Source organism: Diadema antillarum, unplaced genomic scaffold (assembly GCF_040938485.1).
Source record: "Diadema antillarum isolate AM-2024a unplaced genomic scaffold, OU_Dant_1.0 seq00000563_RagTag, whole genome shotgun sequence".
Lineage (NCBI taxonomy): Eukaryota > Metazoa > Echinodermata > Echinoidea > Diadematoida > Diadematidae > Diadema > Diadema antillarum.
In genome coordinates this window covers 3067501-3089928 of record NW_027271502.1, presented here as the reverse complement: position 1 = coordinate 3089928, position 22428 = coordinate 3067501, and the positions used below count along the sequence as shown (strand labels likewise).

Here is a 22428-nt window from a genome sequence, read left to right as displayed (position 1 = left end):
TCGGCAAAAGTCATTGTCAGCATTTGCTTGGTCTTCCTATACTGTTCACAAACCAAGTTCATGCTGTAATTACAAACATTTAATTTCGGCACGCAATTTTTTGAGCGATTCGCCCTTTCTCAAAATGTTCTTGATTCTTGAGAAAGGACGAATCGCTCGAAAATTTGTGTGCCGAAATAAACTGTTGATAATGACAGCATATACTTGGTTTGGTTTATTTTTGATATTATTGCACCAATACGTGGAGTACTTATAATATATATATATAATATATATATATATATATATATATATATATATATATATATATAAACATATTTTATCTATATATATATAATTATATATATATGTACATAATTATGTACATATGTGTGTGTGTATGTAATATCTCTTATATATAATTATGTGTTTGTAAGGGTGTGTGTGTCTAAATATATGTATATGTACGTTTGTACGCATATATAGACACATATGTATCTACTGTATAATGAATATGTCTCAGCTCTTCTATGCCACGTTAGTTGATGTTTTGTTCTTCTCCTGCACCCTCGATGCCCGTGAAGCAACCCTGGAAATGTGGACGAGAATTGGACATTGAGATTGGGAAGGTATTATTTCCCAAGGGAAAGGACTTTGCTCAGCAACAGATCTCGCGTATCCTTCCTGGTGGACACAATGCCAAACTGACCTTCTGCCTCGACGTTTCGTGCTCTTACTTTCTTTCCCGTCTCTATTAACAGACAAGCAGCACTTTGGATACCCAATTGCTCGGTAGCTATATTTGTGATGATACATGCAGTGATGATGTTGCAGTTGGGCGCAGGACAGCGGGCGTGAAAAGTCAACCATCGAGAGAAATGAATTGAAAAAGACAGAAAAAAGTGACGACACTTCAAAAGGATAATTGATGACAGAGGAGCAAAGTTTATTCTGGCACGTATTTATTCAACCACTCACATCCTCGAGTGACATCTTCGAGTATTTAAATACACATTTATATGACGTGCACGATGTACGACGGTTAACATTTTCTAGTGTATACATCAGAGAGCAAGCTTAGTTATATTTCCCAATTAATGTCCACTTTGAACACGGCAGTCTTCGTTGCCTATACACATCATTAGCTAGATACTGCTAGATTAGATATCGAGTGCCCCAAGTTAGGTCATCCCTTTTAGTATAGCCGCAACCTCGATGGACACTTTATCCCATCGCAGACGTTATTTTCAGTGGTCAGTCAATTTATTAGAGTTGCCAAAAGCCAATGAAAAGAATCCTAGGTATTTTCAAATGGTCGCAAACTTGTCCTCATGATAGATGCTCTTCATTTTTTTAAGCGTAACTGAGACGATGGCAGTTACGTCAGACAAATTTGAAGTGTACCAAATGCAAAATGAACAAAATTGGCTCAATTTAAGGATGTCGTCCTTGATACAATATTCAATGGCAACAACAAATTATTTCTTTCTACGTATATCTGAGATGATTTGAACTCTGTTAGCAGAGGATTCTTGTGGATAATTTCAAATTTGCTTAATTTACAGTAAAAGCAAGAAAAAAGGCCCAATAAGGCAGAATACAATCTTAGTGTTCATGAGGCGCATGTAGAAGAGAAAAAGTTCCCAATTATGTAACAGATGAAAAACGAGTGAAACGCGAGTCGTCGGTAGGAATAGGGCTACAGTAATGCGATGACAGCCTCGTAACTTTTACTACTACTACTGCTACTACTACCACCACCACCACCACTACCACTGCTACTCTTACTGCTGCTACTACTACTACTACTATTACTACTACCACTACTACTACTACTACTAGTAGTAGTAGTAGTAGTAGTAGAACCACTACTCTACGAACGACAAGAGAATGCTCAAGTGATCAATGGTGACATTAGTCAAAGAGCTGAAGTAGCACTTGTATTAGCAGTAATAGTGGTGGCAGTAGTAGTAATAGTAGTAGTAGTAGTAGTACCGGGTATAGTAGTAGAAGTACAAGTAGTATCAGTTAACAGTTGTGGTAGTACTATTAGTAGTGATGCATCAAGTCATACCAGCAGAAAAAAAGCATGCAGTGATACAGGAACGGTGGTAGAACATGACATAGCAGTTGCCATAAAAGTGTTGCAGTAGAACCAGTCATAGGCCCGGTGATTCGGATTGTGCCGGGTTTTCTTGTTTCAGTATTTTGAATTGTTGCTAACATTGATTAAACTACTAATAAAAGATCGAGATTTCTGGCAACGTACTGATGGTCTGATGACGTCAAACATCTGTAGTCATGCAGGAGGTATTGTTTGTTCGCTGTTATGCTTGATTTTTTTTTTCTCGTCCAAACAAAAAATACCGTCAAACATGCTTCGAGCGTTGGTCAAATTTAATACTACATCGCATCGGCTGCTTAGAGTACGAGGTATCGATTATCGCACACAACAATCGATGTCTAACAAGTGTTGGTCTCTGTTTTAATTATCTAGCTACCCACATTCCACGAGCCTACAAGCAAACACATTGTACTATTAATGGACAGCATATCGATATTATGTCAACATATGTCCAAATATATATGTATGTATATATATATATATATATCTGCCGAGAATAGATTTTTTACATCACAAAATTCGGATTGTGTATAACAGGCAGTCAAGAGGGAAGACAGTAATGTAACAAAATTGCTGCACCAATTAAGTTTTGAAAGTTTGTCAAATTTAGGAAAAGTTTGAAACACTAAAATGCAATACGTGTATAGCACTCTCCTTTCAAGAGATTGCAGTTTATCGTTGGTACATTCCTCAATACCTAACAATAGTGAAGTAAAATTCGCCTTCGGCATGGTATGGCTTAATAAGTTCAGTTCATGTTCGAAAGTCCGAACGGAGCTCCTTGAAAGTATATCATGTATACCTCTTTTCTCTCATTTTTTCCTCATCCTGTCTTTTTTTTTCGCACAGTTTCCGTCTGTGTAAATTATGTCCTTCGATGAGGTTGTTTTACACCTTATATCAATACAATAGTCAATTAACATGATTAATCATTTTTCTCTCAGTTTCGCACAGTTCATTTTCACTTTGATCTTCCAGTCCTCTTCCAACTCTCTTATTCGTTGAAATCTTCTCCTCCACCTCGTCCGTTAACTTGTGTATGAAAACACAAGTTATCTACATCTGTTTGTGGAAGAGGGGGGGGGGGAGTCCGCTTCATATTTGATTTCACGTTTCATTCTATCTGCTGATATCACAAGCTGGTGACATTTTCATTTCAGTGATGGCATAGCATATTCTGTGATGTTCCCTTGGATCTCTGAATTCCTTTGGTCGATGGTTGTCGGCCTGGCCATTAATATTCATCAACCATCAATTGTTCGTCACGACAGGTTGCAGTTTGAATCGTTCGCCTCTGCCCGCTTGTTTTCCTTGGCTCGTATTTGTTCTGCGACCAAACACAACAACAAGGGTTTAGCGAAAAGGAAGAAACAAAGTCTCATGCACGACCTCATTTGTCAGAAAACACTAACAGTGAATGATAGATATGATCGTAGAATATTGGAGAAGTCGAATTGACTTTATGGAAAGCTGTTTGTCTTTTTTTTCGGTGAGATGAAACGAGGGGAATTAATTCAAGTGCAGGCCGAGTCACTCAGTTGTCACAGGCCGGTGGGTTGGTCAATTCTGGAAACGAGATCGGTGCGGACAGGTCTTGATTGTTTTCACATGCATATTGCATGAAGCGGCGTTCAGACCTCTTATAAAATTCAGACTGATAGAACGTGGCTGCACCACATCTGGTTTCGGCATTACAAGGGCACTGACCTCGGGGAATTTGTTTTAAGGACGGGGTATACGCTCAGGGGAACAGAATACATTAACACCTTTGACTTTGTGATATAGTGATTATTGCTTGTCGTATCCCTTCATCTATTTCGATCTCATTTTCCTTCTGTCCGTTTTATCTTTAACTCTGATGGATTGGATTACATTTACTGTTATCATCTGTACGATCTTCAATGAATTTGTAGAGTTCAAGGTACTCACTTTATGGTGAAATGAAGTCGACGGTATACAGTATGTGAGAACATTACGGTTGTGTGATCTACCTCAGCATTATTTGTGTGATTGTGTCAAAATCATCAATCATTGATCTCAAATAATTTCCATGAAGAGTTATTGGTTATTGTTTCAATTGAGATTCCACAGTGACATCAGCTTCTATTAGCTCATCCAAGAATAAGTCTAACAGTCATCTACAGGACTGCCACTTGCCAATGCACAGAGTGAAAAGACAGAAGAAAATTAAAATGAGAATCATAATGGCGACTTTCATAGAGAGCGAAGATTACTACAAGGATGTTAATAGTAGTTCTGACACAATCAGGCCCACATGAAGAAAATATAATTATATCGTCTCTCACTTTATTCGTGGAATGACGAAAACGAGGTAGAAAAAAAGGATATATAAATTATACAAGACAAATTGTTTCTACTTTTCGGTGATTTATATGTGGTATTTTTCGGAGGAAAAACCTGGCAAGAAATCATAAGCCATGTATTTTCCAGTTTTATTGGCTTGTTGAACTCATCTCAAAGCACTTGCGGGTTTGTTGTTATCATGGTGTCTTACCGGCCAGCTTCTTGCAGTCAATGTTGATGAGCCCCTCGTACAGCTCCTTCAGAGGGTTGTCTTCCAGTCCATGGAGCCATATCAACATCATCCGGTAACCATGGGCCTTCCAGCTCTGCTTGCCTGCATCACATACAGATTGAGCAAGGGCATGAGAGGTGAGGATTTATCGCTGATGGAGCCAAAAAGTATGCAAGACACGCTTGTCACTTGAACTATCGTAAAAATTATTCTCCGCAAGACAATGACCCACAACTCCTCTGGGCCGCATCATGAGCCGGTTCGCTAATGGCAGGGGGTCTTCGATGTGCTATCATAGGGGCGACTCTTTGAAGCAAGGGTGTCATAATACGGATATGTCCAGTTGTTACAGGGTTGCTACAGAATTGTAATGAATATCATCTGATGCAGAAATATTACGCACCCTGTCAAACGGTGATCAATGCATGCCCAGTAAATGTCCGCTTGTCAACGTTTGTACGTGAGTTTAAACTGTCTTTGCGAACAACTGGAAATTTTTTAAGGGTTGTGCGGAATATGTTTATGCTTCGGTAAAAGAAAACGAGTTGACGTTTCCCTGGTATTCCGTTGAGTCAACAGGCGAACGGAGCAGCTGTCGAACGCATGCCGCTCGGCAAGCAAACGCGCCATTTGAGAATAGCTTCATTCAACGCCTTGTTCAAATATAATGAACAGAGACTCCAGGCTCCTGTCGATTTTTTTTTTTCATAAAGAGTAAATCTGAATAACCTACGTATTCGCCGTTACATAGAAATAATGTAGCATTCAAGTTTGATTAATGACCCAGCAAGAATCGTCCTTCAATATGTTACAACTGTGGCATAACCTAAGGTGAATGATGCCATGTCTTCTCTATAGACTTTAACAAGGGATATTCGTGAGAAACGGCACCATCGGTTTGTCTATATTACACACAGGACTACGTGACTGTTTCCGAGAACATAGAACGGATCTTCTCCCCCATGCGATCCGCGGGCAGCATCAGTGACAACGACAATTTCATTTCATTTCGTTTTATTTCATTTCAAACACATATGATCATAACATTTGAATACATAATAACACAACAACGGAATGAAAAAACAAACTATGAACAGTAAAACAATTTTGTACATTTCGAGATAAATACCGAAAAATGAGATGGAACTGCTTTTAGCAGTCCCCTCCAATGACAATGGCAATGATCAATGACCAATGACAATGACAGTGACAATGACAATTTTATTAGTATCCCTTGTCACCCTCGTTGAGGATGGGGGCAACCATGAATGAATTTTACATAGAGAACAATCAAAATCAAAACATGATAAAACGATGAGTGAATAGATCCATTTACAGTATTGGCATTTACAGAAAAGCACTTCATGAGATGACACGAAGTAATAAGTGAGGTAATTCAATTCAGCGACGAAATATATTGAAATCGGTGTGTATTTACAGTACATGTATGTACAGAGGAATAATTCATGAGGTAACACAAAATAAAAAAAAAAACTGAAGTAAATCATTAAACAAATATATGAATTGAAATCAGTGGGTGTTCCAGACTGGCACCAGTAAATCAAAATGCGGAAAATCGATGAAAATGTATACATAAAAACACGTCCAATTAGACATAATCTGAAAAGAAACAGCGCACTTTTTTTTTAGCCTATAAAGTGGCTATAAAAAATTATTCATTCATTTATGAGAAATGTGTACTTTATTACAGTACACTTCAGGATTTGGAGAAGTAACCTTTTCATGTCCCGCAAACGCGGCCAGTCCACTTACCCGTGTATTGCATCTCGATGGCAGCCATATGCTCCGGCTTGAATCCCCAGAAGTAGAAGAGTCGCGTACTTTCCTCCTTCGTCAGCTGCTTGTGGGTCAGCTTGTAACAGATTGGTCTCATTTGTTCCCGGATCTCCGGTTGCTCCTTCCGGAATTGGAGCACATCCAAGTTCCTGATATCCCCAGGCCGCCGTTTGTGCTGTTGTTTTTCAGCGATAATAATTGATTTTCAAACAGATTATCACCGGTTTGCCCTACATACAGGTTCTGGTTACTTTACGCTCCTTCAAATTTGATCGAACAAATTATCTTCTGTTTGGGTTTTTTTTTTTTCTGCTCGCAAAGTATTTGCTCGTGATGTCATCCCATGGGACAATGGATGTAGTAAAAAGTTAGCACTTTTTTTTTCTCTTTGAGAGAACGAGAGAGAGAGAGAGGCTTTGTCCTGTAAACACGTATACCGAATTCGATATACCGGTATGCTGTTTTCCGTAACTGCAATGGAAAGTTGCTTTGTAATTGATTTGAAATTAATTTGAATCTATAGTTAGCGGCTGGCGCGTTGGTCGCAGGTCCATCTCTCAGCCACCAAAAAGCGGAAAATAATAAACATTTCCTCTGTTCAGGAAACCTCATGGCAGGTATATACAAAGACTCTTGAAGCCGAATACATAACGTGATTTGAGAAAATGAAACATTAAAATCAGTGAACGTACAAAAAAAAATAATTGTAGTACATATTTGAAGAACTTCTATGAAAAAAAAAGAGAGAAAATGGAACTAATACGATGGTCGCATACAGAAACTATATTCGAAAGGTAGTTTCAAGATACAAAGAGATATACCTGCCGTAAAACATAATTTTTCTTCATTAGATCAATCTATTTCAAATAAAGTTTTGTGATGGATGACTGAACAGAATTATTTGTAGATGATTGCGCTGTACTTCTGAAGTATTCAATTGCACATCGGAATAAAGATGATGATGTACACTTCATCATTTTTATGGTATCCACGCTTGGCATGTCATATCAATCATATCAAAAAATAATTGTTTATCTCATACAGATTGTAAAATAAAAGCATATGAAATAATTCAATTTAAAAATTCTCCATCAAAATGAAATGGTTTGATAAGAAAGGTTAGCTATGTTCTCTCTGATTCCCGCTTCATGTATAACACAGGGTAACCGACTTTCCTTTGTCTACTTCAAGGTGTATATATCTCGGAAATGAGATAATAAACATTCCTGTTATTATCGTAAAAGCAATCAAACTACTCTTGGTCAAACTAATCTTTCCACCGTGGTTCTTCTATGCTACATGAAAGACGGACACTATTTACCTTCAGCCAATACCTGTCGGCTTTTATTATCATATCGACGATGGTAATGTTATCTGCCCGGGCGGCCATCGACAGCGCCGTTTTCCCCGTCTGTTTGAGATTTAAGAAACAAGGGACAAGAAAACGCAAATCATTCCCAGGAGCTATCGAGTATTACAAGTGACACACAGAGTGTAGATGCAGTAAGCCAATCTTTATAAAATATTTCTGTTTTACCACGCACATAACTTCACCAAATTACCTCTGAAAATGACAGCCGTCATCAGATTAAGAACGTGGTACACCTGAACTCGGACTGCCGCATTGTATGGCGCGGACATAATTGAAATCCTGGAAGATATGAGGTGTGCTTTCTTCTTGTTGTTTTTCTCTAGATGTTTATTCAGCCAGCGTGTAAAGTGAACTCGTCAACTTCATCGCCAATACGACCATGAATGAAATGAGACAGGATGATCTGTCGTCTTGATGCATGAATGTACTTAAGAACCGTAAAAGGCGGTCGATGATCTCAGTACATGCCATGAACTTCTAATTTTCTTTTTTTTTATTTGCTTAGTTTGTTTGTTTTTAATTCCATAAGACTTCATGTACGAAAGGACAGAAGTGAGAAGAAAGCAGCGAACAGACAGACTTTAGGGAATTATAAACGGAAATTGGCTCGCTGCAGCTCAAGAAGAAAACTGTCATTTCATGGCATTTCTGAATTGATTAAAGTTAATCACATCGATGGCACACCACAAGGTTGTCAACTTAAAGCGTTACTTGTGGCAGAGAAACGTGCGATCACCGCTAAGTCTACATCATAAGGTTGCCGCATCACTCTCAGACATGGAAACAGAGAAGTCAAGGAGAAAGAAAAAGAATGATTATTCCTTTTTTTCTCCCATTTTATCGGCTTTTATTCATTAAAAAAAGAAACATTTCGTCTGGGTTTTGTTGTGAACCATGGATGTGTACATGTCTGTGTTTACACATGTACAAATAATGTGTGCGTATCATATGTGTAATGTACACAATTATCCATACATAGGTATATCTATCTATCTACATAAGTGCATTTATAATATATATATATATATATATATATATATACGTGTAGAGAAAGACAAAAAGGAAATATGTGTGTATTTAGGTTGTTGTATGAAAAAACACAAGCACATCAAACAAACTACAGATCTGATGAGAAAGTCGGATCACGTTTTGTTACTCGTTCAAGTTGATAGTAGGTGAAGTCTTTGGTCAAAAAAACTAAAGCACAAGCATCAACCATTCATCATGACATGAAAAAACCAAACAATCAAATGTCAAAATATTCCATGGATTATTATAACTTGCACTTTCTCAATGTTCAAGAAAAGCCCACACAATTCTTTTAAGTAATATCAAATTACCCAACCACTCAAAATCTCGAGTTTCTCCAAAATGCCGACAGACAGTTAATATCCCTAATACTCTGGCATCAAAATACAAAGAGGAGAATTAACCCCCCCCCCCCCCCGCGCGCCTAAAAAAAAAGAGTAAAACTTTCTTTCCTTCCTAAGTTTCGAATGTTTTGCGCTTTTCGGAATATCCACGTCACGTCTTTCCTGGCTTCTTGGATGGTATTTGCTATTGATAAGCGTCATCAGGGAATTCAAGAGACCCGCATGGGTGATAAGCAATACCAATACGGTACCCCGCCATAATCCTGACTCTGCTTCATCTCCCGAACCCCCATCACTCATTAGACACGTTACCATAGACACGCGCGCATCTTTCCTTTCCTTTCATTAAATACCATCAGTCCCTCCCCTCTTTCTCTCCTTCTCTTTCTGTTTCTCTCTCTTTCTCTTTCTTCTCTAAGGAGCCCCATTACATCCAACTTCCATACTTTCTCATTTCCCGAAATGTTGCCTCAACGGATCGCTTTCACTTTTATTGAGCGATCATAGCGCCAGAATATCGGAAAAGCTCGCTCTATATGCTCAGATGTATTTCACACGTATGCTTCATTTAATGGGCCATCATCCTCCACTTTTAATCATGCGACAAAGAGTTGCTCTAATTATTGGGAACAATACTGTAATTGGCACTATATCCGGTCTTGTTCCTCACTACCATTATCACCAGGATTGTCACATCATTACCACATTTTTGGGGGGTATGCTTATTACAACTTTTTCTCATTCCGTTCATTCCTTTTTAGCGTTGTGTTCTCAATGCAGTTTATACATGGACCAGAATTTTTGAACAGCTGTTGTCAAAGCTGCAAATACCAAAAAAAAAAAAAAACAAAACAAAGCATCAACCCTCAAGAAAAAGCAATGCCAGGAACGGGTCACGGAACGATGAACGTTGGAAATGCAAATTGTAATAGGCGAAATATCAGGCACTTGCCTATTCTCCAACCAAAGCTGACATATGTAGGCTGAGGAGGCGTTTTGCTGTCTGCTGATATGGAAGTGCAGAGTCTCGTCATCATGGAATTTGGAGACGAGCAGATTTAGGGTCTCCCGTAAGCTCGGAAGACAATACTTAACAACATCAGCAGATGGATTATAAAGAGGGTAGAGAGAGGGGGTGGGAGGGACTGACTATAAAAGAACAAAATGTGATTAGTTTTGACCTCTCCTTCCCTTACCATGCACAACTTAAAAGATGAAGAGAAGTATATGGTAGAAAATTGAGAGATCATTTTAGATCTCTAAGCCTCGTCCCACAGTCAAGCGAAGGTTCGGTGCCCCATTATTAGTGGCCATGCACTACACGTCCCTTTAGACAAGTTCAACGCCCAACTGCGAAGTGCGTTCAACGCAATATTAAATGCCCATAAAACGAACATGGGAAAAAAAAGAACGTTCTATTTGTCATTGGCTGCACGTAATGTGCCCACTTAACGGACAGACAGACAGTCAAATAGGACTTATTTTTCCACCTCCAGTCCTCCCCCTTCCCCATTCCTTCCGTCTGTGGGTTTTTATTCGTCTTGTCTACAATTCGTCACTTGTAAATGAACTTTTTGCATGTAGAAACTCAAGAAAAGATTTGATCTTTGCGAATATGACGAATGTCATACGCAAATTTTGCCACCAAGTTTTCATTTTCGGTAACAGTTTTGTTGGATCGCCTTAATGTGTCTATGATGATCATCATCACTTTATTGAAATTTATCAAACAACAAAAGGAAAGCAATGAAACAAGGTTCTCTGCATCATTATGACCTTGTGATTACGTAATCACCCTCTGGGTCATCCTTTCTTCCGTCTCTGATTTCCTGCACCCTTGACCTGTCTCTCCATTCATACTCTGGTAAAGCCATCAATAGCCATTCCATTTCCTCTGTTTAATCATCTAACGAAGATGTATGCAATCGACTGAATATTAACCTCACACTGACGGTTACTTCTAAAGTCGCACCTAACCACTTTAGTCTCGAATGATTATGTCACCGGGTGGGGAATATAAAATCAAAGAACGGGGTGGTCATTGTATAAATTTGGTATTTTCATTTGGATACATATCTACATAGATACATGCATACGTACAGTTCATACATAGGGCGACATACATACAAAAATAAATACACACATACACACATACATACATACATACATAGAGAACCTACATACATGCATTGATAGAGAGGAAGAGAGAGAGAGTATACTAGTCAGTTTATGGTTTGGCCAGAGTAGATATTTCGGTGAGTTTCTGACGTGTGTCCTGTGTTTAACTCGTATAGCATTTTTTTTTTTGGTTATTGTTTTTACTTGTGCTTTGATGCAATGACACACCTTTATTAATCCCATCGTTCAGGATGCTGCTTGTTTTTTCTTTTTTACAAAGTGATTCAGCATCATCAAGAAACATGAAACATTTTTACGCATGTGCAAACAAAACTTCCTATGTTCCAAGAACATTTTTTTCCAAGAGATATTTGCCGTTTATCTCTCAGACAGATGACAAAAAGCCAATTTAAAACACATACACACAGGCTGAGACACGCAGACACACAGACACACACAGACACACATACAGACACACACACACACATACACATACACACACGCTATAGTGTATGTTGTTTGTGCTCGTATACATCAATTTACTTTCTGATTTGCATATTTTCCTGTAAAGATAGTGACCATGAATACATCGCTAATGAATATTTTTCTGTGTACATAATGAGGGGAAAATATCATATAAATATGTATCACATAATTATGCATATATATATATGCCAATCGAGTGTCATGTGTGGACTGTGGTTAACCATACCTTGTCCTGGACGTGGAGATTGATACCCGCTACGAGCAAGAGTTCGGCGATATCCACCATCCCGTTCTCCGTCGCCTCATGGAGGGCCGTTCGTCGTTTCTGGATTGAAAGAAAGGAGATAGTTGTTATGACGCCACGCGTAACAAGCTGTATCTCACAGCACGCACATCAAATGATAATTGAACATGAATAACTGTTGGTGTCAAATGGTCTTCATGAAGTACTAGCATTGGTCGGTGATTGGTGATAATGCACTTTCGTGACTAAAGCAGGGAGGATCGAACCCGTTATATTGCGAGCAGTGACATCACGTCAGGTAATATAAAGCCAGACTTTGACTGGTTGCCGACGGAGCTAGAATGAAGATATGAATTATTGTAGACCATAATTATAGTATAACAGAACATAATGCATTGCCTATTGCTTTAAAGGGGCATTCGGGACGATTTTCATAATTTCACATCATGTAGTACATAAATCGACAGCTCCATGTATAATTTTGTGGAATTTATTGTGGTCCTTGAGCAGAGAAACCGATAAATTGAAAATCTTAAACAAATTACACTGAACAGTGTTGATGACATCGAGCCTCATATATTTCAGATATGTAGCAGTGTAATTCCATTACAATACCGCTTGCTCAACAAGTTCACCTGTGAAAAATCTATGCATGCCTTCTTCTTTTGTTCTGCTTCCTTGAGCCCCAACTCATGCATTCTTATGGTGAGGCTGCTATGTCATCATCCTTGTTCATTGCAATTTGTTATAGATTTTTAAAACATTCTCATTCCTCATCCCAATCACTAAAATTTCTGAAACTCTGTACTCAGTTTAACTAATTTATGATTTGTTCAAATGTAAAAGTCTGAAAATCATCCGGAGGTCCCCTTTAATGTAACACTTGATATTCCCTTGAGAGTTTAAAGGGATAGTATAATTTTGGTTATTAAAGTTGGGGATGAAGGCTTTAACTCTTTGTGAGATAATTAGAAACCACTTATATGAAATTATCAAAGATCGTACAATTCGAGAGGAATTCAGAATTTATTTGATGAAAATCGGTTCTGGAATGGCTGAGATATATATAAAAAAAGCAACAACAACAAAGCAAAGGAGACTGGTCCTGACAAGACGTGGGTCCCACATTTTATTAGGACCTCTTTGTTTTTGGATATCAAATAAACTTTGAATTCCTCTTAAAATTGTATGCTCTCTAATATCTGTTATAAGTGGTTTCTAGTTATCTCAAAAAGAGTTACAACCCGAATCCCCATCTCAAGCAAAACTATACCATCTCTCTAAGATACAATTTCTTGGGGTAAAGTGTTAGTGTAATATCTATGTATATTTTTCCTTTTTTTTCCGTGGATACGATCGTAAAAAAAGTATGCTCGATCTGTCATGTCTGTACTATTATGAGTGAGCAAGTGCGAAGGAAGGAGCAAGCCTGGGATTTGAAACCGCGTCACCAGCTGTGTAACTGTTTACCGGGCAGTGGCACTACCACTGAGCTGAAGCCAGTTTATTGGAAGGACACGATGCTTGAACAAAATAATATCCACTGCTTCACCTTTCCTTCATTTCTCTTGGTCTTACTTTAAGGCAATATCTGTAATAATACGTAACCAGCTTGAGTCACGTGATCACATGACCTTGATAAGCCTTCGTTAGTTCCACTAAGCGCATGAGCAGAAATAGGTCATTCGTACCAACAGGCATGATTGGTTTTTAGATTCATTGAGATATGTAATGAGTATTCGTGTTATTCATGTAAATGATGCTTGCCAGCTCATTCAACTCATACCAACAAAGTGTTCATTAAAGCCTTTTAAGCAATTTACAATATTAGTATTAACAGAAAAAGTGATTGTGAATGTATTCAATGCAAAACAATTAAATGAATGCTTCCCCAAGTGTGAAATGACGAATCATTCTGGTCACCATGGTCTACGCATGTTTGAACATATCTTCCATAAATTGTTATACTTCGGGCGAGCTCATGCATTGTGTCGTTTTGAAAATATGTGAAGAGCCTGACCAGGTGAGAAAAAAAAAGAAAGGCCATTTGTGCAATGTGCACATGAGCTAATTACGATTTGGCTTCTTGCCTTGTCAAATCGCCGTCGTCGGTGCATAGCTCGGGGGACCACATCAGGTTCTTTAATAATCATAACCATTGTACGGTCATAACTTTGACTACGCAAACGTTTGAAAGGACGATTTCAAAATCTATCGGCCGTGTGCATAAGGAAAACGATTCGAAAGCACTGTAATTTACAAATTATTAATTTTTAAAGTTTAAAATGTTCATCCTGCCAAATAAACCAATGATTTCATATGATCACAGTTATGGGAGTCATTTTAGATTTTATGTTTTTTAGCATTAAACTTGTTGTTCATTTGTTTAGTTTTTTGTGTATATGTCCCCTCATGGGCCATGAAAAAAAATTTTGTTTACGTCACCCAGCTGCCTGGCTTTGGCGAGTGACATTTATTTGTTTGCAATAAGAAAGATTTATTCTTTGCATTATCAGTGCTTTTGTTTGATTGGAAGTAATCTTGACATTTTGAAGCATAATCGTAATATACAGTACACATATGAAATTCCAATCGATACAACATACGCAGAGGATTACGTATTAGAGTTATTGTTTCCCCTCTTCCTCTCTCTCTCTCTCTCTCTCTCTCTGCTATTATACTTCTCTCTCTTTCTCCCCATATGTAACCAATCTACCTAGTCATGTATTTATATATTTTATCTATTTACTTGTTTATCTCCCTCCTATTTGTATTTCGCCAAAATTGGTGTTATTTGTTTACAGCGTCGCTTGACGTGACAATGACACTAATATGGGGACAGTCATGGTGTCCATCAAATTATTCATTTAGCTCTGTCAATGTCCTGCATTCCTTCGGGCAAGGACATCCGTAATTAATCTTCGTCGTTATGCTGATCAACCGTAAACGTGGCTGCGGGCATACAAAACTTGCGCAAAATTGGCTAGTGGACTTCATATCTCATACGAGTGGATGATGAGGGAAAGAAAATATCATTCACAAAGCTGAAAAAAAAGAATAAGGTGGGGGGGGGGGTCGATATTGCAATTTTTAGTTCATTCCGAGGTCAGGGGATTTTTAGATGCGGTTAAAGCGACTGAAAAAGTCTCGTCATTCAGGCTCTCCCGACGAGCACCTTGGAGGACAGTTGGGCTCTTGCTATAGCCTTGTCTGATTGGATCCTGTCGCTAGATTTAGTAATTTGACGCATTGAACCCCGGGAGATGGGAGTACTGCCGTCGGCAACATAAGACGAAATATCGACGAGAATATCTCACAATATTGACATTTCTATCTAAACGGAAGGATGAAGTCACAATGTTTGACGCAGAACAGAAAAAAAGAGTAGGAAATTAAAAAAAAAAACAACTACAAAATCTTTGAATTTCCTGCAAGCTCCGCCAGTCATTGCTTTATCATTGTGCTTTTTTATGCACTCTGTTTCATCTTGTTTTGCCGCGTTCGTCTTTTCTGTAGAAGGCAAGAAAAGCATACATTCGGTCATCAAACGTCAGCAAATGATTTGCACGCTTTGAATTTGAATTTTGTCTTTTCTGTTTGTGTTGTTGTTTTTACTGGAACGCTTCGAGGGATAATTTGTGGTGTTTGCAGTTGCGTTTACTTTCTTAAAGTCTTCACTCTCGCCATTATATACGCGGTATCCTTGTTTGTTGCTTACATTGCGGAAGAGATTTATATATACATATATATAAACACACATATATATATATATATATATATATATATATATATATATATATACATATATATATATTTTTTTTTTTTTTTGGGGGGGGGGGGTTTCTCTCTCTCCTTTTGCGGCGGGAAGTAAAATGACTATCTTGCAGGAAGATAACCTGCGAAAGTTTTAAAGCATCTCCCATTGCGTGACGGTGCAGAACCCAAAACACCATTAAGACACAGTAGAAATGCGACCGTGTCTGCCAATGGAATCAATTGATGCATGGAAGTGGGAACAGACAGGGAAGAAGAAGGAGCGGGTATAAACTCTTACTATACCAGCCGACCTTTTTCTGCTCATTGGACTCGGATGATGGGCACTATTGCCAACAGGAAATTTAATCGCGGGGAATTACGTCGCACTCTTGATAACCCGCTATGCCACAAACCAAAAATACAGCAGATCAACGGTATTTAAGAAAACACTCTCCCACTGCACGTACCGATTAAATACTACGCAATACTTACGTCATTCATGGCACTTATTTTGCACCCCTGCGATATTAGGGTCTTCACACTTTCTATGTGTCCCATTGTCGTGGCTACGTGAATTGGCGTGTTTCCATGCTGAAAGAAACAAAAAACAGAGACAGGCACATATAATAAGTCACAAGTAAAACTGTTTCACTGTTCATGTGCGCATGTTCCTATAGCTCTTTACAACCTCATATTATATTCCATATAAAACGACTGGTTTATAGACTAACCTGTCCTAGAAAAATAATATATTCTTTGCGACTTGATACCATCTTCTTGTGAATAATAAAAAGGATAACTGTAAGAACCACGCATTCTTAAGGCGCAGGAAGTATATACACAGAGCTTCTGACGTACTATATATTTACCAGTTATAAACTTCCAGGCTTTAGGTTGTGATAAGAAAATATTAAGCATTGTCACTTTCCTCGTGGTGTTGATCTATTTTGATCTTCACTGATATTGTTTCGTACATATCAAACACATGACGAACGTACTATTTTACTTCATGCGTTTTCCAATGTGGATCTTTATCACAGCGGATAATTAATACGCAGATGGAACTGGTTCGCAGAAAAATCCGTGGTGTGGTGCTGTATCTCTTTGCTATATATTCTTTTACTATTCTTTCATAGTTTTTCATAACATAGACAAGAACCTCTCTTCATTTGAACCCTTTGTATAGAATATAATTGTTTGTTTTGGTAGCGAAATTCTCAAAAGCCTCCCAACTGGTACAGTCGTCATTGATTGTTTTTTGTAGCACATTTTAGACGATGTAAGTCCCTGTTTCTCTCTCAAAATGACTATTTTATGATTTTGTGCAGATTACACTTATTAAACTGTGTCCTCTTATCTCCCTTGAACGGGAGATATGCGCTGAAATTCAAAGTTGCAATTTGATGATGTGAAGACTATCTGCAGCATACTGGCATAAACCCCAATGGACCTGATGGGTGGGGGAAAAAGAAAAAGGCTTCCAAGGACAATCCAAGCGTATTACTATTACCTACAGTTCATAAGAGTCTGTCACTTCCTCAGTCCCGAAAACAAATAATAATAATAATAGTAATAAAATCATCGTTCTGACAGTAACTCGATCAAAATTGGCATCGATTTCTCTGTAAGAGAATCGCGCGGATGGTCTCCGCTTCGGCACAATCTTCACAAAAACTAGCACAGCTCTCGGCCATTCTGATTCCGCGCGATATAGAATATGCGCTCTGTCGTAAAGGGAGGTCGTAATAAAACGGTGCCGTGTTATGTCCCGTCCCTGTTGCTGCATGCATTGCCGACATGTTTCTTCAAGACAACCAAATTTGGTCTCGTGGAGAAGTTGTGCTGCCTGAGTCTTGTCAACGGGACTTGTTTCCTTATCACAATATTGAGAAGTAGGCCTATATAACGACTTTGTGTAGTTACGCTTATTTATTTCATTTTTTGTTTGTTTGTTTAACACAAAAAAAAAAACGTGAGAAGAAAAGAAACCGCATGATTTAAAAAGGAACGTTCTGAATACTGGGGTAGGAAATCTGACTCGCTTTCCACTACAATAGTTGAAAATAGAGGATAAAAAGAACGTAACTTTTTGAAAACTCGGAGCGCAAGCTGACTGAAAACTAGCTCTTCATGACAGCAAAGTTGCAAAATCTGATTATAATGGACGTCGTTCAATAAATCGGTAGATTAATTGTAACATTACACATCGATTTGTCGTTGATTCTTGTTCTGGTGAGTTTTAGGTAGGCTCTACATTAATTGACACATGCCTTTACATTTTGTTTTGTTTTGTTGATGGCGTTCTTCTTCCCTCAAAGAAAGCACTTTCTGATAACTTTGTTAAACATGCATGCAATAAGGACTTTGTGTTCATACACGTCCCTTAATACAGGGCTCGTTAACATATCAAAAGAAATATAAGAACAATTAAATTAAATTGTATTTGATCTTTTGACAAATGCGCAAGACATCGTCTTTGAATGTCCGTGTAAAGTCAATAAAGTGATAAATCTAGGTGGCGACATACATAATCTTGCCAAGTCGACTTCCCAAGAACTGTATGTCGACATGGCGACATAGATTATCTCGCCAAGTCGACTTCCCCCAAAAAAACATGTCGACATGTATTTTAATATTCAGAAGTCTACTGGTCCAGATAGTTCGTGTCGCCATGTCGACATACTCTATGAGAAGTCGACTTGGCGAGATAATTCATATCGCCACGTCTACATGTGTTTATTTTGCAGTCGACTTGGCAAGGTAACGTATGTCACCAAGTCGACATACGCTTTTTGGGAAGTCGACTTGGCGAGATGATTTATGTTGCGATAGGTCGACATGTATTTATTTAGAGGTCGACTTGGCAAGGTAATGTATGTCACCATGTCGACATATACCTTTTGAAAAGTCGACTTGGCAAGATAATTTATGTTGCTAGGTCGACATGTATTTATTTGACATTCGCTCTTTGGGAAGTCGAAAAATAATGCGAAAAAAATGAGATGCATTTTATTAGCTGTGTTGGTAATTAGGATAGAACTGCGTAATACACTTCACTGAGAAGAAAATCCACACAAAATGGCTCCAAAAAGCCACAAAACAAGAAAGATACACCATCTTCGTTATCAGTGGTCAAAGTGAAGATATTATTGCAAGAAAAGGATTTAAAGTTCATTTTGGAATCACACCCACAAGGCACCCACAAGGCATGGGCGCACGTCACGAGGCCGACACCAAAGAGGTTCTATATGTAATAGAGCGCGCGCTCGCATGTATAGAGAAGCGGGGCCACTTGAACGACCCGCCGCCATTTTCAAAGAGGTCGACTACCAGAAGCCTGAACCCGGAAGCGCGTATAGTAATACACGTGAAGTACAGCTTCGAAGATGGGGTTGGGTTGGAGAAATCATTCTAATTTCAAGGAAAATCAATATTTGTCCATATGCCTCCGGATTTTGTAAGAGAGATATATTCTCAACACAGTATACGTGTTTTGATGAAAAAAGGACTTGCTCTAATGTGTCAAATATGTGCCATAACATGAAGCCACAATTGCCAAACAGGCATTCGTGCATTGAATACTACATAAAGATTGCAAAAAGGTACGGTGTACACTCTTTGGTATGGGAGTACTGATGATGTCACTTAGAAACATCAGACACACATACAACACACACTCGCACACACATACAACACACACTCCCACACACATAAAACACACACTCTCACACACTCCCACACACACCCATACACCCACAACAAACACACACACTCACAGCAAACACATACATACGCACACACGTACACACCAAACCACATTTTTTTTTCAAATTCCAACACACACACACAGAACACACTGTACGTGTGTGTGTGTGTGTGTGTGTGTTGGAATTTGAACAACAAAATGTGGTTTGGTGTGTACATTCGTGTGCGTTATTAGCGTATGTGTTTGTTGTGAGTGCGTGTGTGTTTTGTGGGTGTGCGGATCAGGATGTGTGTGCGAGTGTGTGTTGGTAGTGTGTCTGATGTTTCTAAGTGACATATATTATGTGAAATCAGTACTCCCATACCAAAGAGTATACACTGTACATTTCTGCAATCCAGATTATGTAGTATGAATGCATGAATACCTGTTTGGCAATTTCGGTTTCATGTTAAGGCACATATTTGACACATTAGAGTAAGTCCTTTTTCATCAAAACACGGATACTGTGTTAAGAATGTATCTCTCTTATAAAATCCGGAGGCATATGGACAAATATTTATTTTCCCTAAAATTAGAATGATTTTTCCAACCTAACCCCATCTTCGAAGCTGTACTTTACGTGCATTACTATAGGGACTTCCGGGTTCAGGTTTCTTGTAGTCGACCTCTTTCGTGCGCGCGCGCGGCCCCGTTTTCATTTGTACGCACCAAAGAGATTATACCACAAGAGGGCGTAGTCCAGTGGGGAGGCAGCCGCGCGAGGCAGCTGCCATTTCGCGTTGTGGGAGCCGCCATTGCACGGATCCTGTGCAGTTATTTATCAGTAGATGGCAGCGCATTGTTTAATGTGCTGGAGTTGAATATTCGGCGCAGTGACCTTGCGTTGTTTTATTGTGACGTCACAATGGTCATGTTTAAGCGTCACAATGGTGCTGATGTTGTTTGATTTAATGGCGTGAGTGGGGAATGTACGCGAAACAAACGTCATAATGCTCAAATACTGTCTAGTCTACACCCAAGTTCCCACTGTTTATTTTGCGAACAACAAAAAGGTCTGGACTCTATCAAATGGTTCAAATGATATGATATCATCGTAGAAACTAATATTTAAACAATTAACCACATTGTGATTCTGAAAACGAAAATGTGTAATGAAGGATAACATATCATTCCAGATATGATATGAGAAGTTATGACTTGAACGTAGACTTAGATCCAGTGCCAGGAGCTGAGTGTGCGCTCCCTCTTCAATTTTGGACGCACTATTTGTACGCACGCGTATGGCGACTACTTACTCTATAGGTATAATCTCTTTGGTACGCACTGAATGGTGAGCGCTTACTCTATTACATATAGAACCTCTTTGGCCGACACCCATGAGTCATACAGCCCACGAGTCATACAGCCCATGAGTTATACAGCCCACGAGTCATACAGCCCATGAGTCATACAGCCCACGAGTTATACAGCCTACGAGTCATACAGCTCACAAGTCATACAGCTTACGAGTCATACAGCCTATGAGTTTGACACTAAGCAAACAAGGCCCACGAGTCCAACACATTAAGCCCTATGTTGTAATGTTGAACTCATGGGCCTTTTTGGCCTAGTGTCGAAGTCATGGGCTGTATCATTTGTGGACTGTATGACTCGTAGGTGTCCGGCTCGTTGATAATGACCCTCAAGGCACACCCACCATTCCTTTGGCGTTGAGGTCGCACCTCCGTCCTGCAAGCACTTTGATGACAGACGGGTGGTTGTTCTTTGCGGCAAGATGAGCGGCGCTCATGTTTTTCTGGAGTATGCAACAAGAGAAGTAAACATTTGGAGTATAAAAAACCTTCGTAATCATGATTTCATGTATATACCTTAATACTCAGAAGCAGAGTTACGTAATGCTGGATTTTATGTACATAGCAAGCATATTTAGTGTAGTTGCGGATACAGATATGTGCGGGTGGGTGTTTGCGAATACAGATTATAGTAAAAGATATTAAGATAGATAGATAGATAGATAGATAGATAGATAGATAGATAGATAGATAGATAGATAGATGGGTAAATAGGTAGATACTAGTAGACAGATAAAGACAGACAGACAGACAAATAGACAAACATACTTTTTGCGGCAAGTGGCATACATCTTGCCTCTCCTCTCTTCAAACGGATTTAATACTCCGAAGTCATTTTACTTAAAGAGTAAACCTATACAGAGAACTTGTTCCTTTTCTGAGGTAAAACGAGATGACAGTTGAAGATCGTTATCATGATTATTCAGTAGGTTCGTCATTCCGAAACTTTGTCATGCCGAAGGTTCGTAATTCCGAGGGTCCAATATTCCGTATATTCGTCATTCCGAGGGTTCTTTATTCCAAAGGTTTGTTAACCAGGGGTTCGTCATTCCGAACATACATAAATCGTATATGGCAGGGGATTCGTTGATCCTAATTTCAAAGACAAAAAGGGGGTTCGTTTATTCGAGTGTTTGTTGCATTATAAATTCGATGGTTATCTATTCCACAAGTACGTTTTTCCGATGATTCTTTATTTTGAAGGTTCGCTTCTCTAAATCTGAAAATAGGGTTCGTTAGTCCGAAAATGAAATTAGGTTTCGTTAATCCGAAAATAACAAGGTTAATCAATCTGGAACCTACAAACGCTAACTGCCGGTAGCAAACCCTTTGCCCGAAAATTATAACAAGTATGTACCATTCTTCCCTGTGACTATACCCAAGATCAAACGCGTCAAATCATGTGACTTTGAACTACCACATTGCACTTTTCACTTAAAAGCAGTTAATTTCATATTCGGAGTAACTATTATCGATTAATGCACCGCTTAACATTTCCGACATTCGAACCTTCGGAATAACAGAAGGTAAGAATAACGTATATTTGCCATTACGAACAATCGTGATAACGAACCTTCGGTATAT

The 22428-nt window shown here is 38.8% G+C and overlaps 1 protein-coding gene across 1 annotated transcript in view; it reads right to left on the bottom strand.

Moving 5' to 3' along the window:
• Positions 1 to 1836: 1836 nt before the first annotated feature.
• Positions 1837 to 22428, bottom strand: part of LOC139735081 (uncharacterized) — a 55621-nt gene continuing 35029 nt past the window's right edge. The window contains exons 10-16 of the mRNA XM_071645853.1: positions 21189 to 21287; positions 16279 to 16377; positions 12013 to 12111; positions 7759 to 7848; positions 6414 to 6612; positions 4620 to 4742; positions 1837 to 3431 (exon numbers count right to left, since the gene is read on the bottom strand). Coding sequence (XP_071501954.1) covers positions 3367 to 3431; positions 4620 to 4742; positions 6414 to 6612; positions 7759 to 7848; positions 12013 to 12111; positions 16279 to 16377; positions 21189 to 21287 — 774 coding nt within the window. The 3' untranslated portion in view covers positions 1837 to 3366. The remainder of the gene's footprint in view (positions 3432 to 4619; positions 4743 to 6413; positions 6613 to 7758; positions 7849 to 12012; positions 12112 to 16278; positions 16378 to 21188; positions 21288 to 22428) is intronic.